This window comes from Mixophyes fleayi, chromosome 9 (assembly GCF_038048845.1).
Source record: "Mixophyes fleayi isolate aMixFle1 chromosome 9, aMixFle1.hap1, whole genome shotgun sequence".
Lineage (NCBI taxonomy): Eukaryota > Metazoa > Chordata > Amphibia > Anura > Limnodynastidae > Mixophyes > Mixophyes fleayi.
The window spans coordinates 128914494-128938180 of NC_134410.1; the positions used below are offsets into that span (position 1 = coordinate 128914494).

General features: G+C 42.3%; 1 protein-coding gene and 1 long non-coding RNA gene across 4 annotated transcripts in view; one reads left to right on the forward strand and one right to left on the reverse strand.

Moving 5' to 3' along the window:
* Positions 1–22395, forward strand: part of RXRA (retinoid X receptor alpha) — a 263947-nt gene extending 241552 nt beyond the window's left edge. For all 3 annotated transcript variants that reach the window (XM_075185729.1, XM_075185730.1, XM_075185731.1), the window contains 6 exons: positions 8091–8260; positions 9308–9437; positions 10417–10549; positions 11993–12084; positions 13270–13375; positions 16528–22395. In XM_075185729.1, the coding sequence (XP_075041830.1) occupies positions 8091–8260; positions 9308–9437; positions 10417–10549; positions 11993–12084; positions 13270–13375; positions 16528–16675 (779 nt within the window). In that variant the 3' untranslated portion in view covers positions 16676–22395. The remainder of the gene's footprint in view (positions 1–8090; positions 8261–9307; positions 9438–10416; positions 10550–11992; positions 12085–13269; positions 13376–16527) is intronic.
* The window catches only part of LOC142101331 (uncharacterized), a 133253-nt gene that overhangs the window by 22339 nt on the left and 87227 nt on the right, over positions 1–23687 (reverse strand). The window lies entirely within an intron of this gene.

Below are 23687 nucleotides of genomic sequence, written 5' to 3' on the forward strand. Positions count from 1 at the left end.
TCTTTAAGTAAACTGTCTCTTTATAGGGTACACTTTTATTGCAGTATTAGTGGGTCCTATGTAAGATTTATCACATCCAATACAAAGGACCTCTCTCTCTCTCTTCCCCAAATACCTCATTCCAATGCCAGTGTACGACAATCGTGTTCTAGTGATAGAAAATGATTCTGTATCTGTTTCCATCTGAAAAAAAGCAGTCCCTATATTGAATTATCTATATATGGTGCTGCTATTAAATTGATGACTAATTCCACCTTGTACTGACTACAAAAACGCAACAACAATAGTATAATAAATGTCAAGGTCTCTGAAAGCGTTAGAGGGGGTTTATAAAACAACACTGGGTTCAGGGTGCCGAGTGACTTTAAAAACCGAAAACAAATTTGCGCTGAATCTAAAGCCGCATTTGAGTGTTTTTATTTTCATTTCATGTTGTGATCTTAGTGCTGAATTGTTGGGGGTGGGAATTGTTTTGGGTAGGGGGAGGTTGTTGTCAAAAGTGGGTGTGGCTAAAATAGAGCAGTAATGCGCTTTATGTGTGATGCAAACGTATTGTGCATACAACTATCAGAAAAACACACAGGTGAAAATACAGCCACCAGCCTGCTAGCGGGAAATGTGCGCAATGTCCGCGAGGTCCCGTTGCTGGATGTTTTTGTTAATCTATATATTAAGTCACATGTTCTATACATTTATAGCAGAATTGCAGATTTGTTTTCTCCAGGCTATAGCCCCAGGCTCCTTTATTAGACGTTATCGTTATTATATACACTGAGGAGGTCCACACCGCATGGATAGAGCTCTGAACATGACCTATTTGTGTGATTAGATTTTTATTTGACCATCAGGGGGGTCTGTTCATCCAACAATAAGGGGTTAAACAGACAAGAGTTAGTTCTTGTAGATTATACTCTATAATGACCTTGTCCCAGACTCCAGACAGGCAGCTATTCCTCTGTGTGAACCAGTGTAACCTTGTTTAGTACAGACTTCTTTTGTCATAAGATGCGGGTTCACGGCCCCCATACATTTATACCAGCAATTTCCTGTCTTACAACTGATTTCTCCGCCAGAAAAGTTTCTGCCGTCACACTGGGAACTTGCTGAAGGGATTTTATTCATCTTTTATGTTTACTCTGAATTATGTTGGTGGTTTATAGGAAATTAGTATATAGTATAGAAATTATTATTATAAACAATATCAGTTCTGAAATTGGTTCTAACAACTTTTTTTTTGTATTTGTGACCATTACCATGTGACATAGAGCCAATGATATCTGTACAAGCTTTACTGGGAATCTGAGACCAGTAATGTTGTAAGAGGGGACCCTATATAATAACATTACTGAGTATGGTGAGGGGACCCTATATAATAACATTACTGTGTATGGTGAGGGACCCTATATAATAACAATACTGAGTATGGTGAGGGGACCCTATATAATAACATTACTGAGTATGGTGAGGGGACCCTATATAATAACATTACTGTGTATGGTGAGGGACCCTATATAATAACAATACTGTGTGGGACGAAGGGACCCTATTTAATAACATTACGGTGTGAGATGAGGGGTCCCTATATAATATTACTGTGTGGAGACCCTTTATAATAACATTGTGGTAATATCGTTATTACCGCACCACAGAATCTGAGTGACCTATGGGTTAAGCCCTTCAGATATTAGAAGGCGGGAGTTGGGGGACTGGGTTGTATATGGGGGTGGGTCAGACAGGTTGGGTAGGTCACAGAATTAGGATGGGGTCACAAGCAGTACCGGCAATGTCTCCTAGGAATTCTAACCCAACACCATTCTCCCCAGATCGATACACCAAGCAGCTGGTGTCCTAACAGGGAGGCTGCTCTCACATGGAGCAGTGGTGCCATGCTGGGAGACCAGACTATAATCTCAGCAGCACCTGATAAACACTAATTTATGTAAATACATCCTGGTGCTTTAGCGAGTTCCACTTTCACAGGCCCTGCAATTATTTACCCAGCAATAAAACTCCACAAACCACCATATTTGTCTGCCACAGTAACCAGAGTTCTGTGATGAAAACTGGCGTTGTACTGCGGCATTCCACTAACCGTAAAGCCCCGCGCTATCCATCTGTCGCTGACAGCCACGTGCTACTCAATGAGCCTTTTTTTCTCCCGTCTAAACTAATAATTTCCTTAGGTACATGCCACTCTGCCAAGGCAAATGCCCAGTGGCATTCACTCTACTCCAGATTTCTATCGGTGTCATTCTAATGGGTGGAGTCTGAGTACAAACTGAGAGACTGATTGGGGGACAGCGATAAGGGAGACAGTCCAGAACTGCTGCTTAACTGCACTCTGTCTAACTGTATCTGTACTGAGCCATCTGTTGGGTTTAGAGGGGTCCCGCTTGTTTTTGGCTGGTGACTGTGGTTTGTCTGCTGTGGAGGGCCGACGATGATGAAACACAGACCTTTGTTGTGTAGTAGTGATTACCAGGCAGTCATATGAAGCTTGTCACACTCCACGGTGAGGTCACTGGCAGACCCCTGGTGATGCTTCTCCTTGACGTACAGCAGCGACAGAGGGAGAGGAAGTGTAGATCTGAAAGAGGAAGCGGTTCACGCTGTCGTGGGGCTGCTGGTTTTCTCTAGCGGTTCACAAACTGACCACAATCTCTAGGGCTTGTGTGGGTGGGGGTGTTGGATACACTCTCTGGAGAAGGATATAAATCGCTGACTCTTTCCTTTCTACTCTGCGGTTACTCTGTGTCACTAGCATGAGACTTTGTGAGCTGGAGAGTCAGAAAAAGGTATCAGCTAAAAAAGAAAATAATCTACAATTCAGCTGTGAAAGAATCCTCTTCCTGGCTGTAAATCTGGGTGGTTTCCAAGCAGAATACAACGTTCTGAGCAGTGTCAGGGGAGCTCACCCCACTCTGCAGATACAGTTATATATACTCCCCACATTGGCTAAAGGTTTGTAAGTCCAAAGTCTTTTCTACACATACATTTCATACAAGGGAGTGGTTCCAGTAACAGTGAAAGCGCAGCCAGATACACCCTGGGGACAGTGTATCCGGGTTACTCTACAGAGGAGTGAGTGGAGATGGGGACGGTTGTGAGGGTGCATCAGTGTGTGATATAGGTGGGGGTAGGGTACGTTGTGGTGGTTGTCAGGGAGCGGAGAGAGGGGGAGTGAGATCCTATGTATGTATATAAATCCATCTGTGGTTATTAAATCAGAAAATTCCTATTATCCTTGTGTTTCCTATATAATGTGTGGTGGGCAACTGCTACAGGGCCCAAAGGTGAGAGGGGGAAGGGGGCTAGTAAGACAGGTCACGCTACCCTCTGAGGCCGGTGCTGCATTGTGTATGCTCATAAGAGACCCCACTCTGATTTGAGAGCATAGCTGTAGACAAGGGATTGGGGGGGGTTCACTGTGCAGAACCAGTTTTAGAAGGATGGACCTATGCTTTGGATCTGCTCCTGAATCTTTCATCTTATTATTCTCCAGTGCATGTCATGGGTGTTGCTGCGTAACAGGATAATTTAAACGTTGGGAGGGGGCATGGAACTCTGTAATTAAGCAACTTCCGGGGATCAGTGAACAGATCCCTCTGTGTTTACGTTCTAATGGACCTTCAGCCAGAACCAGTGACAAGCCTGTCACAGCTCCTGGGCCTGCAGCAAGGATCTAACATGAGGGGTCTGTGACAATGTAACAAGGCTAATTCCTGACGGGACCCCTGTGAGGAAGCATCTGCAAGGAATTCCCTTCCCATTCCTATAACCAGCAGCAGGATCTCAATGTTCCGTTCAAGGTGGCCGAGTTCCAAGGCCGTGCCCCCGTCACATTCCTCTCGTGTCTACGGAGACACTGCCAGAGTGTAGAGGAAGAGACTGCAGCAACCTCACCGCCGCGCTCAAAGTTGAACAAAGTTTACGCTGTCCCAGTTCAGTGTGACAGAGGGGGATCCTTAAATGTAGCTGTATAAAGATATATGTATCAATGTGTTTGTATAGTAGAGGAGGAAATGTTGTCCCAGAGCCGTAACTAGGGCTGTGCAAGAGGGGCGACCGCCAAGGGCCCAACACTGAAAGGGGAGGCATTTTATGAATATTTTAGGTTAATTTGGGTCATTACTAAGCGATTTATTATTTACATCAAAGGTCGCAGGTAATTACACTGTGAATGGACAACAATTCGCGTCTGCTTTCACGTGGGACAGTTTGTGATGGAGACGTAATGCAGGCTTCCAGCTGATGTGGAGCTACCGGTCCCAGCATGCATACTGGCTGCCAAGGGATGCTGGGACTTAAAGTTTTACAACAGCTGGAAAGGTGCAGGTTACTAACCTCATACCTCCCAACTATCCTGATTTAAGCTCCTTTGTCCCGACTCCCGGGAAGTTCAACACGGTGAGCAGGTGCCGTCATCACAAAGTCCTTCTCAAGGAAGGAGAGAGGGGATGGGAGCGGCCTAGCGCTTTGGAGGTGTGAACGTGGCGTGACTATGCCCGCTCCACAGCAAGGCACTTGCTTTATCCGGATTAGCCCATTACAGATGGTAGGAGATATGGCCCACCCAATGTATCCCCGCAGGAAGGGGTCGTCAGTTGATACAGATATATAACATACTAAGTCTGGTACACACTGCAGCCACTGGCGGGTAATATTATACTGTATTAAGGAGTCATTGAAGGGGTACATCTGAGTAAATCGTTTACCCTCTCTTGGATTACTCCCAGTTGATATAAAATTCCCCAGACAAAGTTACGTAACAGAATTTAATGTATTTCACCAGGTAGAAACTCTAGTTAACTAACTTACACCACGCTATTGTCCTCTGTTATCAGTTTCTTTAGGTTCAGTGTTACTTACTGACGGAAAGTGAGATGCGCTCAGGAAAAATACTTTCTCTGCTCCTATCTTTTAGCTCTGGCAAGTTTCTGGGATTGGTGTATTATATCATATAAAACAGACTAGTAATGATGTGGATGTCCCCCCCTCTCCTATATCGTATTCAGCCCCCTCACTTCCCCTTCCCCCCAGTATTACCCCTCTTCCCTTTCCTGTGCACTGCAGATGCCGGGCCGAGAAGCAGGCGGCATTGTGTCGTTTTGACGATTAAAACGTAGACCTGGCCGATATCATTCCATATTCTCTGTGAAATATTAATATATTATAGAACACAGTGTTCAGGGAATTCTAGTGATCATATACAAGTGGCAGCAATTACAGTCATCCAGGTTTCTACAACAATTCGGGCAATATAGTCTCCGACAGCGCTGCGCGATGTACCGGGGTCATTCCACCGCTATTTGTACACAGTCTGTCTGGCTTTTTACATTGCAAATAATAATGATCATAAACATCACAGGGTCAATAGTGCTTAGTCATAGAACAAATATGAGTAAGTGCACTTATATATAGATATATATGATATGCTGGTTGTATGGTTAACATTTTACCTTAGTGGAGGTGTTGCACAAAGCTATAATCTAATTGGTTGCTATTATTTTGTAGAATGTCCTTGGTAAATGATAGCTAGAATCTGATTGGTTGCTATAGGCAACACCTTCACTTCTCCTTTTAGAATGTTTAGTAAATCTACTCACATATCTCACATGTTCATTCGATCGGCTAAAGGTCAAAGATCTAAAATTACAGTTAGGCTGATTACCCACTGGTGTTGCATTAAACACCAGTGACATTGCATGTCAAATGTGATCGCGTTTCACTCCTGTGATAACAAGCACTTACAGTCCAGGGGGTAGTATGGTGGCGGATTCAGCAACGGAATATGTTCTAGGGGGGCGACAGTGGTTCAGGGGCATTAACTGCAGTATAAATATACCCACTTCACTTATTATTCAGTAACACCCAGCTATATATTTTATTTATATATATATATATATTTTATTTATATATATATAAATATATATATATGGGCAGCACAGTGGCCTAGTGGTTAGCACATCTGCCTCACAGCACTGGGGTCATGAGTTCGATTCCCGACCATGGCCTTATCTGTGTGGAGTTTGTATGTTCTCCCTGTGTTTGCGTGGGTTTCCTCCGGGTGCTCCGGTTTCCTCCCACACTCCAAAAACATACTGGTAGGTTAATTGGCTGCAATCAAAAATTGACCCCAGTCTCTGTCTGTCTCCCTCTCTGTCTGTCTTTGTGTGAGTGTGTGTATATATTAGGGAATTTAGACTGTAAGCTCCAATGGGGCAGGGACTGATGTGAATGAGTTCTCTGTACAGCGCTGCGGAATTAGTGGCGCTATATAAATAAATGATGATGATGATGATGATGATGATGAGATTATATATATATATATATATATATATATATATATATATATATATATATATATATATATAATCATTTTTAAACAGACTCTGTGCTACAAGGCAGACGGATGATGAAATTATTATCAGTGAGCCACCAGCGATTCCGCATGGTACGGAGCCAGGATGTAGTGTTTTGGAATAAAGCTGTTTGCTCTCAGTGACTTTCCCAATCCTAACACGCCGTGAACTTTGGCAGCCGATTTCCCACCAGAAAAAAAAACAAAAAAAAAACAAACCTCAATTCCCCCCAAAAAAATGTAATCATGTTAAATAATTTGGAAAGACTGGAATTCGCCGATTGTCTCCAGAAAAACAGCCAGCGAAGGTACTTTCCCATGGCTCATGTGTGCGAGAAGTGAACAGCCTTTAGCTCGCGTGCGTCTCGACATCAACAACATTCACAGCATATGCTACAACGAACAATATGAAATACAATTACACACACTTCCTCCAGTATGTAACGCAACAAAGATGCTCACTGAACAAGATATTAACGGTGAATAAACCGGTTACGGGTTTGAATATCCTCAGAGATCATTTTGCCCACACCAGCGCTGTATACATCGTCACCATTGTTTATTTAGAAGGCGCCACAAAACTCTGCCGTGCCGTATAACGGTAGGGATGGGACACATTTAGTGGCAGAGATGTTTCTAGTGCAGGAATAGAGAACAGTTTCTCTGCAAAGTTGAACTACCATCCTCACCAACCTCTCATCAGATCTGTGTCTTTCACAACCACCGCCACAAAGGGAGCACCGATATCAGCGGGATTTCTCTATACCATATTCATGTGATGTTTTATAAAACACGGCTGTAAATTCGACACTTCATCCACATTGGCCGGGATACAGTGGAATACATTTGTAAAATGTACATACCTTCCATTTCTCTCTCCTCCAAATACATTTTTAAAACTTGCATTAAAATTAAACCTAAATGTAACTTAGTAATTTTATTTTTTATTGCAATTTTTTATGTTTTAATGAAGCATACTGGACTGTTCAGTTATAGTTACTTGTGCACAGCATTGCATTTTGAGGATTCTCTTCTTTTAATCCATTCATCTTAGGTTGTACTTTATAGGACAGGATAATGAGTTCTATTTACCATCATGTGACACTCACTAATAGAGCTCAGATCCTGCAATATCTGTCTCGGGCTCCGAGCATTTGTTACTGGCAGGAATCTGACGTGATTAGGAAAACTGTTTCCCACTCAATCATCGGCTTATTTCAAATATCCTCAGCTCTGATCAGGACCTGAAACTTTAATATATATTTGTAAAGTAAATTTATATATAGAAACATGCATTTGAGGATTTTGGTTTTTTTGTGCTTAAAAATAATGCTGTATTAAGCTGTCCACAAGCTGCAATAGACACCGGCTAGTCCCCAACGCAGGAACATTATCATCAAAAATACTGCTGGTAGACGTCCACTAAATGTCAGTTTCTTTCGTGAGTGAATGTGTGTGTAATAAATTATATATATATATATATATATATATATATATATATATATATATATATATATATATATGAGATACACACATGCATAGTGCAGCAGGGGAGAGTTCTGTATCTCACAGCAAACACTCAGATGTCTAAACTGCACTAGATAAATGACAGGCTTTGATTGGTTGCAATGAATTACACAGCTACTCTACGATTGGGTGACGTATATTGATGTATAGTTATGATTCTGTCCGTACTACAATCCTCACGCTCTCCAATGTTGTTCCGCAGCGGTGCAGGAGGAGAGGCAGCGGGGGAAGGAACGGAGCGAGAACGAGGTAGAATGCACCAGCAGCGCCAACGAGGACATGCCGGTAGAGAAAATCCTGGAAGCCGAGCTGGCGGTAGAGCCAAAGACCGAAACTTACATCGAGGCCAACATGGGCCTCTCGCCCAACTCTGTAAGTAACATTATTCTATACTCGTACATGATTATGGAGTGATGCCAGATACTATAAGTGTAGGTTATTATCTGCAAGTATTCCCAGTTCAACTCTATGATACGAATATAATATGAACATTGATACAATTAACTTTCTTTAAAGACATGAACAATAACAAGTGTGATATACTATACAGGATTTACACTACCAGTCCCCAGTGTCACAAGTTTGAAATACCGTAATTATATATAATGTTATATTTCTGCATGTTTCACTGAGAATGCAGCCTATCACATTACTAGGAACCAGTGACATCACTGAGAATGCAGCCTATCACATTACAAGGAACCAGTGACATCACTGAGAATGCAGCCTATCACATTACAAGGAACCAGTGACATCACTGAGAATGCAGCCTATCACATTACAAGGAACCAGTGACATCACTGAGAATGCAGCCTATCACATTACAAGGAACCAGTGACATCACTGAGAATGCAGCCTATCACATTACAAGGAACCAGTGACATCACTGAGAATGCAGCCTATCACATTACAAGGAACCAGTGACATCACTGAGAATGCAGCCTATCACATTACTAGGAACCAGTGACATCACTGAGAATGCAGCCTATCCAGTCACTAGGAACCAGTGACATCACTGAGAATGCAGCCTATCCAGTCACTAGGAACCAGTGACATCACTGAGAATGCAGCCTATCCAGTCACTAGCAGCCAGTAACATTACTGAGAATGCAGCCTATCACATTACTAGCAACCAGTGACATCACTGAGCTATTATGTCCTGGTTCACAAAGTATCTTACGAATATCACCGGTTCCTAGTAAGTTGTTAGTATGCGTTCTCTTAATTCTTGGTTCTGCCTCAACATTGTAAAGACGATAAGTGGACATTGAAGTAAAATTTTGATAAACACAAGTGCCACTATAAATGATTATGCAATATGTCCCTTGGTTGTTCTGTAAATATTGTACCGTGCTTAAATTGACTCGCTCAGAGTTATCTCTGTTCCGCTGGTAACTATAATCGCTTTCTTCTCTCCAGCCCAGCGACCCAGTCACCAATATCTGCCAAGCAGCGGACAAGCAGCTTTTCACGTTGGTTGAATGGGCTAAAAGAATCCCTCACTTCTCAGAACTGCCGCTGGACGACCAAGTCATACTGCTTCGAGCAGGTGAGTGTGCGCTCAGAAGGAGCTTCCTCACGCATTTACACCTGCGCAGCAAATTACGCGGGCAGTCATCTTGTACTCTGAACCAATGTTCATGGAAACACAGCCTATTAAGTCACAAGGACACGGTGACATCACTGTAACACACAGTGATGTCACAGGTTCTCAGTGAGCTGCTACAGTGATAGGCTACAGAAAAATGTCTGCCTCCGTGGGGGGCTTGGGACACTTTAAATCAGAAAAGCATTTCCCTACAGCCACTGCTTCCTTATAATCCGGGCTGAGCCTCGGCATCCAGTCCCTGTATCTTCTACCCACAGCTCTAAATAACTTCTCTGCAGTATTTTAACCAGCGACTTCATGTATTATTGAGAGCCAGGAATGGGCTCTGGGGATTTTCCCGCACATGAAACATTAACAGCCCAACATCTCGCTAACAGTGCGGCCGTCTCCACTCATGCGTCCGCTAAGAAAGAGATGAAACACAGCTTAAGGGAAGAGCGAGAGCTGAGGGGGCAGAAGTCACCTCCTTTCCTTTCATACCGTCTTAAAAACAAAACACTTGGATTAGTCATCATCCGAGTCCGTCTTGTCTGAATAAGAAGCTTCATTTCCAAACTTTACGTTCTTCCCGGGAAGGTGTAAGTCACTTATAAATGCCTTGGTGTGACTCAGTGAGAAAACTGCCACATTGGGGCCAAGCAGCTGTGGGTCCCCTGAGAAAGCAGTGATGTGATAATGGCGCCATCCTCGAGCTCATCTTCCCAGAATATATGTCCGCAAAATGTTGTCCCAGGGCTCGCACAGCACATATTCTCAAGTGAACGACCGAAAGTATTGGCGCTGTCAGCCGGGCGTATTTAGATTTGGTGCTGCCCTTTGGATTTTGAGTGAATACGTCCTAAATAAGTAACTGTGCACATGCTTTGTTCATTCTCCATGTCAGTAGCTTCCGGCTGACGAAACTTTGATTTCTCCACAGGTTGGAACGAGCTCCTCATCGCCTCCTTTTCCCATCGGTCAATAGCCGTTAAAGATGGAATCCTTCTCGCTACTGGACTGCATGTACACAGAAACAGTGCGCATAGTGCAGGCGTTGGAGCCATCTTTGACCGGTTAGCGATTGTTCTTTATCATACTCAACAACTATGTTTTTAAAACTTTTTGCAGGACATTAAACTAAAAGCATAGCTAACAATTATTTGTGGTGTTGACGTTCCATTGATACTGCACTCAGAGGCTACAGCTGTTCAATATCTGTAGCGGGTGCTGTTAAATAAAAATTCTTTCTAGTAAACAAGCTGCTGACTAAGAAGGCAGCTTGGCTGTTGCCACTGAGATGGAGAGAGCGGAATGATCATTGCACAGGTAGCTGTGCAAGTAAAGGTGCTGTAACCAGTAGTAACCAATCAGATTCTATCATTTTTCTAGTAGTTTACAAAATGAAAGCACACATCTGATTGGTTGCTGGGGGCTACAGCACCTTTTCTACACCGCTAACTGGAGTTACTGTACATTTCACTCTTGCTCAGCTGAGAATAAAGTAAAATTGTCATCATGGAAAAAGTTGAGCACAGAGATCGGAATAAAATAACATTTCCTGGCATTTCGTAAAAGAGCAGCTCGCTTTAAAATCTGTTTCTGATTCTATTTCCACTTTATTTTATCATAGATTTTCACATATGGCAAAAGATGAGGGAACTAGCGTATAGTTTTATCTGATGAAATAATGAAATATTTCCCTGCTGACAGAACAGTACTAGCGTTGTTTTATGCACACAAAACATTAATTGTTTTCAATATAATGTCACATTGACAGAATGTCTTCTGAGCTCAGGAAAAGCTCTGACTTGACACAGAAAAGTTGAAGAGAAAATAATAATACAATAGATGGGGTATTCTTTTTAATGTGGCCTAATGTGTAGCTACTCTCCCTGCAATGCCCATGTCCGGGGCGGGTATAACCAGGAAGGTACAGAGAAACACCTGCAATTCAGGTCACTGGATATCCCGGATGTCCTTTGCCATTTATGGAAGGCAAACAACACCCCACCAGATATTCAGTATTTAGGGACCTGTCTTATGTCTTACAACAAATACAATGTAACACCGCGTTGTTTATATAAATCAAAATGATCATTAGGGGGAGATTTAATTAGCTGCGATGTTCTCAGGAACGGTAAAAATATACCCTGATGTTTGCTCGCACCTCTATGGGGCGTGAGCAACACTCAGCGGATATTGCAGTAAACAAAATATGTGCGAGGTGTTTCCACGGCTGTTCCGGAGACACCTCACAAGTTATTTTTCTAATTGAAATCTCCCACTATAAGTAGTTTTACACTTATTTATTTCAGGAAGCTCATTTTTATGTCCCGTTATATATTGTAGATTCCTCTACGAGAGACGAGAACGTAATAAACTGTAATATAAATGTAATCTTGTTCTAGCTTGATCACGCCTTAGTGCCTGTGACAATATAAGTCTATTTCTCTGGTTATATTGAGCGACTTGCACTGTATTGTGGAATACTGAGCACATTGTGTCCTTCTCTTCAGAGTTCTCACAGAATTGGTCTCCAAAATGCGAGATATGCAGATGGACAAGACCGAGCTCGGCTGCTTACGAGCGATTGTCCTCTTCAACCCCGGTGAGGCCCAAGTTGCTGTATTTTTTTTACCTTAAAGGGCTGCAGAATTAGCTGCTCCTCAGAGCTTACAATCTAGAGAGGGAGAGAGTACGAGTTCTGGGTGGGATCAGGTAAAATACTCTGTTCTATCACAGAATTGTTCCAAAAAGGAAGATAGTAGGTAAATATGTTTAACTTACTCATATTGTGGCGAGAAGCTCAAACTCCTGTGTTAAACAGTGTAACAATCATAACGTATAACTGTGAGAGGTAGTTTTTGGCCTGTAGATCACTATATCACTGACAGTGATCTAAATAGGCTATTATCAGGGTCACACACATTGCCATTTAACGGATAATTACCCGATATCGGGTAATATGGTATAACCCACTTCATGACCATAAGTCGTTGCCACAATAATGGTCGGAACTATATCGTCATCATCATCTATTTATATAGCGCCACTAATTCCGCAGCGCTGTACAGAGAACTCATTCACATCAGTCCCTGCCCCGCTGGAGCTTACAGTCTAAATTCCCTAACACACACACATACACACACACACACACAGAGAGGGAGAGACTAGGGTCAATATGTTAGCAGCCAATTAACCTACCAGTATGTTTTTGGAGTGTGGGAGGAAACCGGAGCACCCGGAGCAATCCCACGCAAACACGGGGAGAACATACAAACTCCACACATATAAGGCCATGGTCAGGAATTGAACTCATGACCCCAGTGCTGTAAGGCAGATGTGCTAACCACTGAGCCACCGTGTTGCCCATACTGTGCGCTTACTGTGTTGTTGTCGCAGGGAATAATGTCTTCACTTCTAATTGTATTTTTTCAGATAGGGAAACATCGCTATAACCACAAAAAATACTTTTCCTGAATTCTTTCTAGTTTTCCATACACTTAACACAGTCCCCAAAAAATAGCTGACCATATTACTGCCTAGTTGCCCCAGGTTTGGGGCTACAAGGGACCAAAGGTTTGAGGTAGTTATAAGGACAGGAGCAACGGTTTTTTTTTTGTGTTTCACTAATAGCCAATAAACAATTTGCATCATGTTTATATTATGATATACTATATTTGAAGGTGTCATTAGGAATTGTGATTATGCCGCCTTCCATCATTTAGAGGAAACAAAGTAATAAGATATCCGAGTAGAGTAAGCAAGACTGACGCTATCTGTTCCCCTTCAGACTCTAAGGGTCTCTCGAACCCCTCGGAAGTGGAGGCCCTGCGTGAGAAGGTCTATGCGTCGTTGGAAGCGTACTGCAAACACAAATATCCCGAGCAGCCTGGGAGGTGAGTAACTTTCCTTTGTGTAGAAAATAAACAGCGCACAAGTGACTGAAGGTTCCGCTCTCTCGCTGGTTTTATTGGGACCTGTAAATATGTATTTCTGGCCACGGACAGTATGCACGGCAGGATATCCTGACCAGGTTTAGTATTTTTGGCTCATAAAGTTCTATTCTCGGTCTCTTGCTGTCACTGGTTCAAAGTGAATTCCATACAATCGTTTTATTGAAAATGTAAATTCCCAGTTATTAAGAAGATAATTTGCTAATTAATGTCAAACTTTTCTGCTTGCATTCACGGCTTCCTAAATCACTGGATATTCCATCCAACAAGTATCAATTCAGTGTGAAAAGATGGCAGTCTGAGCTCACTCCCTTCCTATTCGCTACATTAGAACTTGGCAGGCAACTAATACTACGTTACTTACCTACATTGTTGAAACAAAGGAGTTTAACCCTTGGTTCTTCAGAAAAATTCATGTATTGTTTTCGTGGAAAAACAGAATAAAAATGTTTGTGAATCCTCGTTATCGAATGAAAGATATAAGTGTAAAACAACAATAGCCGAGTTGACATCTCCTTTAAGTTTCTGTCACGGCTGCAGAGAGATCGGAATACAGGAGATGGAACATTGTAACACTGCACAAATTATAACTTGCTACAAATATGTAATGCCCCATATAAATATAAGAGGTTTTCTGGAAGTAGAGCGCACGCGATGTATGTTCTGTGGCCCGGCGGGGCGACCCGAACTGTTCCCATCTCCGTTGTGACCACCCTGCTGTAAGGATTGTTCCCTGGCTGATGATAAATTAGACTAAAGACAGTGAGTCAGTACTTGTAGGATAGTAGGTGGGCAACAGGCAGCTGCTAGCAATGATGTCTGTTGGGCATGTAAGAGGCATGTGGGGAGGCCCGAGAGACATGTCAGGGGCAAGTGGGGAGGCCTAATGGGCAAGGGGCATCTAATGGATTGTGGGGGTTTGAGTGTTGCAAGTCTGAGGGCATGTAGTGGAATTGTGGAGCAAGTGAGGGGCAGGTGGGGGCATTTGGGAATGAGTGATCTGGATGTGCCAAGGTGGCACTTGTGGATGGCCTGGAAATATGCTTTTATTTATCCATTCAAATCAACACGTTGTAAAGCTCCTTATTCTCCAGCTGTAATGTCCTGGTGGGTTTTGTAGTTCTACAGCTAGAGAGCTCCCTAATCCTAATAGTAGTATAGGACATATACATATATATATATATACCATGGGCCCGGCACAGATCTTTGTATGTCTACCTTGGATTGCGTAGAATATACTCTTCCATTAGCAGCTCCAGTAATTACACAGTTTCTGCTGCTAGACGGCCGGGATCACACAAGAGATAAACACGTTTCTCACATATCCTTCATACCTTAATAAGTCAAAATGTTTTCTCAGTCTTCTTACATCTGAGTTTCCAGTGTTACTCATTTTCCAATGAATCTGCCCAAATCCCAGAGGATTGTATGGACTTCCGGCTGCTTCCCGTTAAAGCTATAGATTAACGTAATACATAGCGACAAGCACCTCAGCTCACAGGGGTCTAATTGGTCTCTAAATCATGGGGGATAGACAGGAAAGTCATCCGCGCCCACTAGGGAGAGGGTTAAGGGTCACACACATACTTTGGTTTTGAAATTCAGATATACACAAACTTCTACGTACATATCACAAAACAAATGTGTTCTCCAAAAAGAAACCATATTTTATGTCTATTTGTTGACAGCACAAGATCTTTTACTAAAGCTTGCTGCTGCTCGGCGATAAACGTCCTATATACAGGCCCCCTCCTTCTGCAGTTACTGTGAGGAGCAGCGGTAAACCATGTTATCAGAAAGGGAGAAAGAACAGTTATCCAAAAAAACTAAAGCTGGCCGCAAGTGCTGAGTGCAAGTGCCCCATGTCGACCCAAGATGGCCAAAGCTTTATAAAGAGCACATTGCAATGGATAGGATCATTATTCGACATGTTGGAGGAAGCAGAGAGATGACCATTATTATCACTGTGCATAGCCAGCGTGTAGCTCCTGTACCTGTATGTGACAACATGGAACATGTCTTGTTATCGTTAATATGTTACTATGCGTTTGGCAGCAGTAATAACAGTGACACTTGCATGTTATAAAAAGACTAAACCAAGTAATTAAATGACAAGCTGTTAGGAGGAGGTGGGAGGGGAACAGTAGGAGCAATAAACAGTCTACTGCGGAGTTCTGGTGCATGTCTAAGTGTGCGCTTTCATGTACATAATTTGAGTTGCCATCTTTAGCATTAATCTTATTAAGAGCGACATACTAATGAGTAAAATATTTATTCTTATTTTCATTCCTCTTTAAGAGCCTCAAACTCTCCTCTGATTCACCCCGTGTCCTCCAGGAGAACTCTGGAAGAAAAGTAGGCCACAGCAGTGAAGGAGTTAGGTTCCCTTCCCCCGGCCATCATATGTTTTAGTTTAAATTTTAAAGTTGCACTTCCTGGCCGGCGTTCAGAAAGCCTTGTTTTTCCTGGCGCTTGGACTTCTGTTCTCAACAGCTCAGCATAAATTACCCTTTTCTTGGCCCCTCTCCAACCTGTAAAAAGATTTGGTTTATTGACCCCCCTCCCCTCCCCCCCTCCCCCTTGACCACGTAGATTGCGTGATGACGGGAAACAAAATAAGTCTCGCATCCCATGAGACGTGGTTAACAATTAATGAGACTTTTCCTAGCCTCCCCCTGTTTCTCTGGAATACAGAACTTTGACATATCAGGTCCATTTGTATCAGGCAATGGCAGCTATGTTAAACCTACATAATAACATTCCTAGTATTTGTACGGGATAAACCTACCACAGTCTCTAAAATGTCAGGGTTTTTTTTTTAACATACACAGGTCTTGTTTATAGTGCGACAGTCTCCATTTAACAATACCACTGCTGAAACAAATACAACATACACCCAAAGGCAACCAATAGTTCTCCAGTTATGAACTACAAGTCCAAGCATGCTCAATAACTCCTGCTACAATTCCTTTCAGGTGGAACACTGGTTAGATTTGCTGCCACAATTGATTGATCAGATAGACAAGGTCTAGTTCTCCCATTTGACATGTCACTGATTTGTCTCTCTCCCCCCCCTTTTTTTTTATATATAACAGGTTTGCAAAGCTTCTGTTACGACTCCCTGCCCTCCGATCCATTGGCCTCAAATGTCTGGAACACCTCTTCTTCTTCAAGCTAATAGGAGACACACCGATTGACACCTTTTTAATGGAGATGTTGGAGGCGCCTCATCAAATGACTTAAGAGGAGTGAGATCTTTAGATCATGTGCCGAGGGTATTGGACTCCTCATAGGAAGCCCTCAGAGACACTTTGGTCCCTCTACACTTGCAGAAAACGTCCAGGACCCCCCTTACCCCCATCCTACGTCACATCTACGGAGCTCAGACCGGGCTTCGCGACACGAACAGTGACGAATGTCTGGGCGTTCAGGCTGGGCTCGCCATTTTCCGTCTTTCACCAGACGGCTTGGTTGTCGCTGCTGAAGCTTCAGTCGCTGTGTTTGTTGTTTGGCTTTGGTGGGTCCATCTGGCCCCGGTGTCTGAAACAAAAGAATCCGCACAGATCTCGGAGGGTGAATGTATCATTGTTTTTGTTTTGTTTCTACATGTGTGATGCCTAAGGACGGTGGAAGAGTTTTCTGATCCTTTGTGTCCTCAGCCGGGTCATCGTGGAGTGAAGAAATCGTTGTAAATCTTCTGAACAAGCTTAGAGAAGATCCATATCACAGTTGCTGCAATAGATGTTTTTTCCACAGTCGAAGAAGTATAATGGGTAGTTATCATATCTGACGTTAGGCCACGATTATCAAAGACCAATCATAGCTCAGTCTAGCCCCTCATACCCTTGTATGACGAGGAATTTTGGCAATTGAAATAGACTATTATCCTGTGGTATAGATGTCGAAAAAACTGATTTTAGAACCATTGGGGGTAACTGGTTATTTTGTATTAAGTCTCTTTGGATCAAGGCACTAAAAGGAATAATTTTAAATGTACAAACTCACAGCCTTGGATTTGCTGCCTCTTTAAAAAAAGTAAAATTTGATAATAGATGAGATACTTTGGATTCCAGTTACATTTAAGGGATATTCCCAATGTTTTTTCAAAAGCTCTCTTGCAATCCTTTACGCCTGGAGAGGGCTTCAGAGCAATCACTTAACTTCTCCAGCATCGGAAGGAGTAACAGAGGCAGCAAATCCTAGCAGTATTTCAGCTTGCCGTTACTAAAAGAAATTGTTAGTGTAACATTACAGTTCCTGGGATATACCAAAAGAGTTCTAGAGATTTGTAACAAACAAACTGACTTTGAGGTTCCAATGGATTGTCAAAATCGAGCAAATGTTTGATTTTGTGACTGCTGGATAGAACTTAAATATGCGATGCTGAAGTCTAGGTTGAATTGTTTGTAGGTGTTTGGCAAGGGAGCAAGAGGGAGTTAGATGTGAAGGTTTGAGACACCCTGTGGATTTTCCGTAATATCTCAGTTCACCATGTTCTTCTGATAACTGCTGAAAAATATCTTGAGAACTCGTGAAGCCTCATTTGTGTTTAGACATGTGACCATCAAGAGTACAACAACGGGGGACTGCTTTACCTCCCAAGAGGTTCCTTGTGAACGTCTAAGGTTGTCCTGGACAAATCAGATGTATGGAGAGAGAATGGAGTAACCATGGGCTTGTAAAATGTACAGTGGTCATATATTGATGTTTCAGTGGCAAGAGTGGGTTTAGAGCCAGAGCTTGTTCTCCTAGTTCAGCCATGGCCAGATGAACGTTACCCGAAGCTCAACGAGAGCCAGAGTGCCAAAGTGCTTACTCAGTTGGGCTGTTCACACTGCTGGATAATAATGCTTCAATAAGCAAAGGGAGTGAGGGGGGGGGGGGGGTCCATCTGTTGTCCTCCATTGATTGAGCAGTTCTTGGACTAGATAAGGTCGACAGAATCACAGGGAACCTTCAGAAAGTGATGTTTTATTTTGTACAGGGTAGGTCAGTGCAAACGTAGTTGAACTAACTGGCCTTTCTTTTTTTTTTTTCTCTCTTTCTTGTAAAGCATAAATGGTATATGTATATTTTCCAAAGAAACTTGTTTTCCTCTTCATTTTGGCTTTCTGTACTGTGTGAGAGCGAGTTACTCAGAACCTGAGCCAATGCTAAAGCAACGCTTCTGTGAAGCCTCCGCTGCCGTTTCTTCCTTCACCTGCAACTGCGCAAGCGCTATTAATGCCGTTCTAATACCTCCTCTGTGATGTTATCGTAGTGGTTTATAGCAATTTGTGGGAAACCCCAATCAAACCTGGGGCGTTCCTCGCCTCTGCAATCGAGTGACAGCAGTTAAGCTTATGCTTGTGGCCACTTGAGTTTCGGCACAAGCTTTTGTCCGCGTGCAGCGATTATATTAGCGGGATAGAAAAGCTCCAGGTTCAACAATGTCACATTATCTATGTTCTCAATGAATCGGAGATTCCTAAATTCTGCCGCATCTTAGGATGTTTAGGAAGAGTAATTTAAAGCGTTTGTCAGATCTGATCGAGCTGAGGGATTGTGTAGAATTAGATCTTGATAAGACTCTTCCTGTTTTGTTGGAAACTGTAAGTTCACGCTCAGAGAGTAAGTTAAAGAACCAGGCGTCTAGCAGGATACAGAACGATTATCTCTCTGTAAAATTCACTACTCTCTATTCATTGTGGGCTAGCTGTATATTTCCCAGCAGTGCCAGACAACACAGCATCATTCAGGAATTCTGTAGCATGTTCATCCCAACACCATCATTATCATCTATTTATGTAGCACCACTAATTCCGCAGCGCTGTACAGAGAACTCACTCACATCAGTCCCTGCCCCATTGGAGCTTACAATCTAAATCCCCTAACACACACACACACACACACAGACCAAGATAGACTAAGGGCAATTTAATAGCAGCTAATTAACCATTATCAGTATGTTAGTATCTCCGCTCAATGACCTAATAATAATACATTTATACATAAACCACGATAGATAGTAAGACCTATTTTTAGTGTGTAATAGCTTGTAAAATAAGTCTTAATCCCGGACCTGACACTTATGGCAAATCTGATAATGGGGAGGCGAGAGTTCTGCCATTTTCCAACCAGATACATGGTCCATTTCCCAGAGTGACAGCATATCACACCCATGTACACAAGTTCTGCAGAGCATCGCTTAACGGGTTTATTGAATTAAATGGCAAAAAAGGTGACCTAGATACCCCCCCCCCCCTTCCATGTTTCCTGCTGGCCATTTTCCATCACATAAAGAGGGTGGAGAGGAAGATTATTATACTGTAGGCTCTAGGTGAATATTTGCTGAACTTTGAGTGTCTTTCTAGTGGACCGCTCTCCCCATAATTTCCCCCTGAATTAGCAGAAATGGGTTATTTTCTCTTGGTACATTTCGTTCCCTACAGAAAACCAGCACAGTGCATGAGAAGAATGCCCTAATCTCTACAGGGACAATGACCGCAAGTTTGTAGGACTGACCTCTTGTTATTTTGTAATGTTCACCCTTGAGGCTCTCTGTACATTTCCGCTGGCCAAAAAAATATTATTAACCCCTTAACGGCAGTCCTGTGGTAGAAACTCTATCAGCGTTTGGGGATACAATAAAGAGGCGATACACAGTGATGCTCTACAGGTCTCGTCAGCATTTCATTTCCAATTACTGGCAACAAGGCTGCTCCCACAAAGGCACAAACATTAATTAGTATAAATAAGTGGATACAAGTAATTTTTTTTCTCAGCATATAAACTATGCCCAAATGTTAAGATACTTTCCTGATAGGGCTCAGTCAGATGAGCTTTTTAGCAGAGCATTCTCTGCAAACCATTTCTTGGTGCCGGCATCATGACTGGTCCCATTAAACCATGCGATGAACCAAAACTTGTTATACTTCTGCAAGCGTGAAAACTAAGGCGGTACAGACACCGGGATCAGTGACCACGATGCTGCATTACCTTAAGACCTGTTTGTCTGTGCAGTGTTCCATATAGAATGAGCCCTATGGGTATGAACACAAGTGGGGAGATTACCAGGGGGGGGGGGCATATGGCCCCCAGCCACTAAAGATTATACCTAATGAATGGAGGGGTCCCTGTGATTATACTATTAGGGGATAGTGGGGCTAAGTGAACATAGATAATTAATTCAAGTACTGAATCATACATATAGACTTGTTGCTAGAAGAGGTTAATTCCTGCAACCCAATCTTCTCATTAATTAATTTTACACAGCACGTCCAACATGCTTCTTTTAATACTTTACATTTAATTGTCTTTTTTTTTTAATGGACTGCATCTCATACCTTCCTAATTAAGGACACTAAAATTATTATTTTTTTATTTAGTTAGGTCTATTAGATTTTGCAGTATGCAGAACAACATACAATCTATTACAAGTTATCTCCTAACAATTGGCAAAATCGGCACATAATTCGGCCCCAGCTCTGATCTTGCTCTACAACAAAGCCACTTAAACTCTAGTAGCACACACCGATTATACAGTTATGGAACTGGTACGCTTCATTGGTGGTTCTTTAACATTCTTGTACTAAGTTTGGCACTTGTGTATCCCGGTTGTTTCAGTCCTCTTAGCAGCTGTTTTTGTGAGGGTTTGTATATTAGGTTCAGCTACAGGAAAGGAGTGCTTGGGGCGATAGTGCACCTGTTTTGAGGTGCTGTAGGACAAGGCTATTCTAAAACGAGCGCTGGGGGGATCGTTGTTTTTCACCAGCACCGAGAGGTTTCCATGTCTTGTGATTTGTAAAAAAAAAATAAAAATGAAAATATTAAAAAAATAAAAATTGAAAGACAAAATTATAGAAAGGGTTAAAAAAAAAAATTATTGTATCTGCAATGTAAAAAAAAAAATAATTCTATTTTTGTATTGATGGAAGTTTATCCCTTGGTTTCAATTTTGTATTAACTTTCACTTTAATCCAGCTTTGTGTTTTCCGGATCTTTGTGTAGTTGGGTCTCTGCTCTAGAATATCTTATTGTAAGAGTGGACTAAGTAACCGGGCTAAGTCGCTAATTTAAAGCTATCCCAATGCTAAAATGTAGTTTACATCTACAGGAAAACATTCTCGTTCTATCTGTACCCTGCAATAACCATGATTTGTCACTAGGTGGCGAAGCAGAGCAGCGTTGAGTGGACATTTAAATCAGCTAGAACCATTGGAAATCTATAAATATGTTACTAAAATGTGGATAGAATTATATGTTGTATAGTTATTTTATTCAGAGAAGAGAAGCCCACTATCAAATATGGAATCTAGGTAAAAGATTATTTGTAAAAAACATTGTTTCCATCCGAGACAGGGGTTGGCAACACCCCCAAGCGTTTAAGGAAACAAACTAAAGAGTTCAATGTGAGCTTTTGGCCCCTTCAAGCCACCTGCTGTGTCTTACAATAAAATGACATTGACATAAACAGCGTGTGGCGTCATTATAGGTTTGAGAAGCGCTAGGATGCGTTGAATGTATATTTGGGGTCATACAATGTGTATATTGTGGGGGAACACTTGGGCGTACACTGTGTATTTCAGAGTTGAAGATAATGCCTTATACAAGAGAATTTGTATTGTCACCAGGACCAGTCTTGACACCATCATCTTTGGGTTACAAACGCTTCTAGACCAGGATAAAACAGCGGACGGCTGCCCCTGCCTCACTTGGAGCGCTGTGGTTGTTGCTGGGTATAAACCTTGCCCTGTACTGCCTTTAATAAACTGACTTTGGCACCAGGCCGCTATCGCCACTGCCATATCCGTGCGCTGTTCATGTAACCGCCTCTCTGCTCCGCTCAGTCTTACTGTGAATCACTTCTGCACACGTTAACGGCAACAATGAAAAGCATTGAAAATCGGACTTTTTTCTTGATGAATAAAAGGTATTAGAATTGTAAACAAAATGAGCGTTTATCAATACAAGTCCAAAAGTTGTGTTCGCCTCCGTGTCGTTCTTTCTTTATGGTTTCTGCATAAGACCCCAATTTGTATGCGGCAAAGTCTGACTCATCAGCGGGTGACTATGGGACTACAACTCCCAGCTTCTCTACCAGTTGCTGGTAGTTGTAGTCCTACATTACCTGGAGAAACGTGGATTGCCTATACTGATCTGGGCTGCAGTCATCAGGTACAATATAATGATGTGCTTAGAATAACACAAACGGGCAAATGCAGGATTTGTAGAGGGGGGTTTCCACACCACGCCACCAGTGGGCGTGACCAGCATGCATGGGGGCGTGGCTATAATTCTAGACAGTGCTTGGCTGCTCTCCAACTCTTCCTATCTCCATAATATACATGGGCAATGCTGCGTGCACTACTGTTAAGCAGAGCCGTGTGAAGCGGGGGCAGGGTCCAGCCACCTCAATTATACAGTGCCACAGGCTTGGAGGGGGTTTCCAGGCACTAGGACCCCCCCCCTCCCCTTGGTTTGCCTATGACAAATAGCACAATTACTGTAAATGTACCTGTAAAGCCATTGGGCAGAGGTGTGTGGTCAATTTTCTCATCAAACTTGTTACAATACTATTAAAACTTCACTGAATTTTATTGAATTGCAAAGGAAAATAGAGAAAGGCCACATTTGCAGAACAAATAGCCAGGAAAATACAAAGTAAATTGTTCTGTACTAATGAACGAGGGAAGATTAAAGCTGCATATTCTGCACCAACACTTATTTTTATATTATGTTGCTGCAGATTCTAAGTTTGAAAGAGATTGATATAAGATTCAACACTTTTTTGCATTAAGCATTAAGAACTATGTAAAAAAAAAAAAACAACAACAACTTTCTACACAACATTCATTCCCTGTTATTGCAAAAAGATTCACAGGGCTGACTCCTCAATTCATGCAAGAAGTTTAGTGGTTCACCCCATGTCAATTCTTGTGTAACTACAAATACCCCTCCTCCCTGTGACACTTTCCAAAAAGAAAAAAAGCCAGAGATCCGATTATAGAGATGTACAAGACTATTGGTGAAGGCAACGAACATCGTACAGAAGTGAGAGAAGTACGAAACTACAGCCCCTCTGCCTAGATCAGATTGACCCCCTGCGACAATGAATGATAATGTACATGGGTCAATAATCACAAAAAGGGCCTTTATGGGGGTCGCAAGGAAAACTGCTTGATGATGAAACATATATTTCCCACACAGATTTTCCAAACACCATCAACAACATACTGTAGAAAGATGGCAGGAGATAGAGTGGAAAACTTTGGTG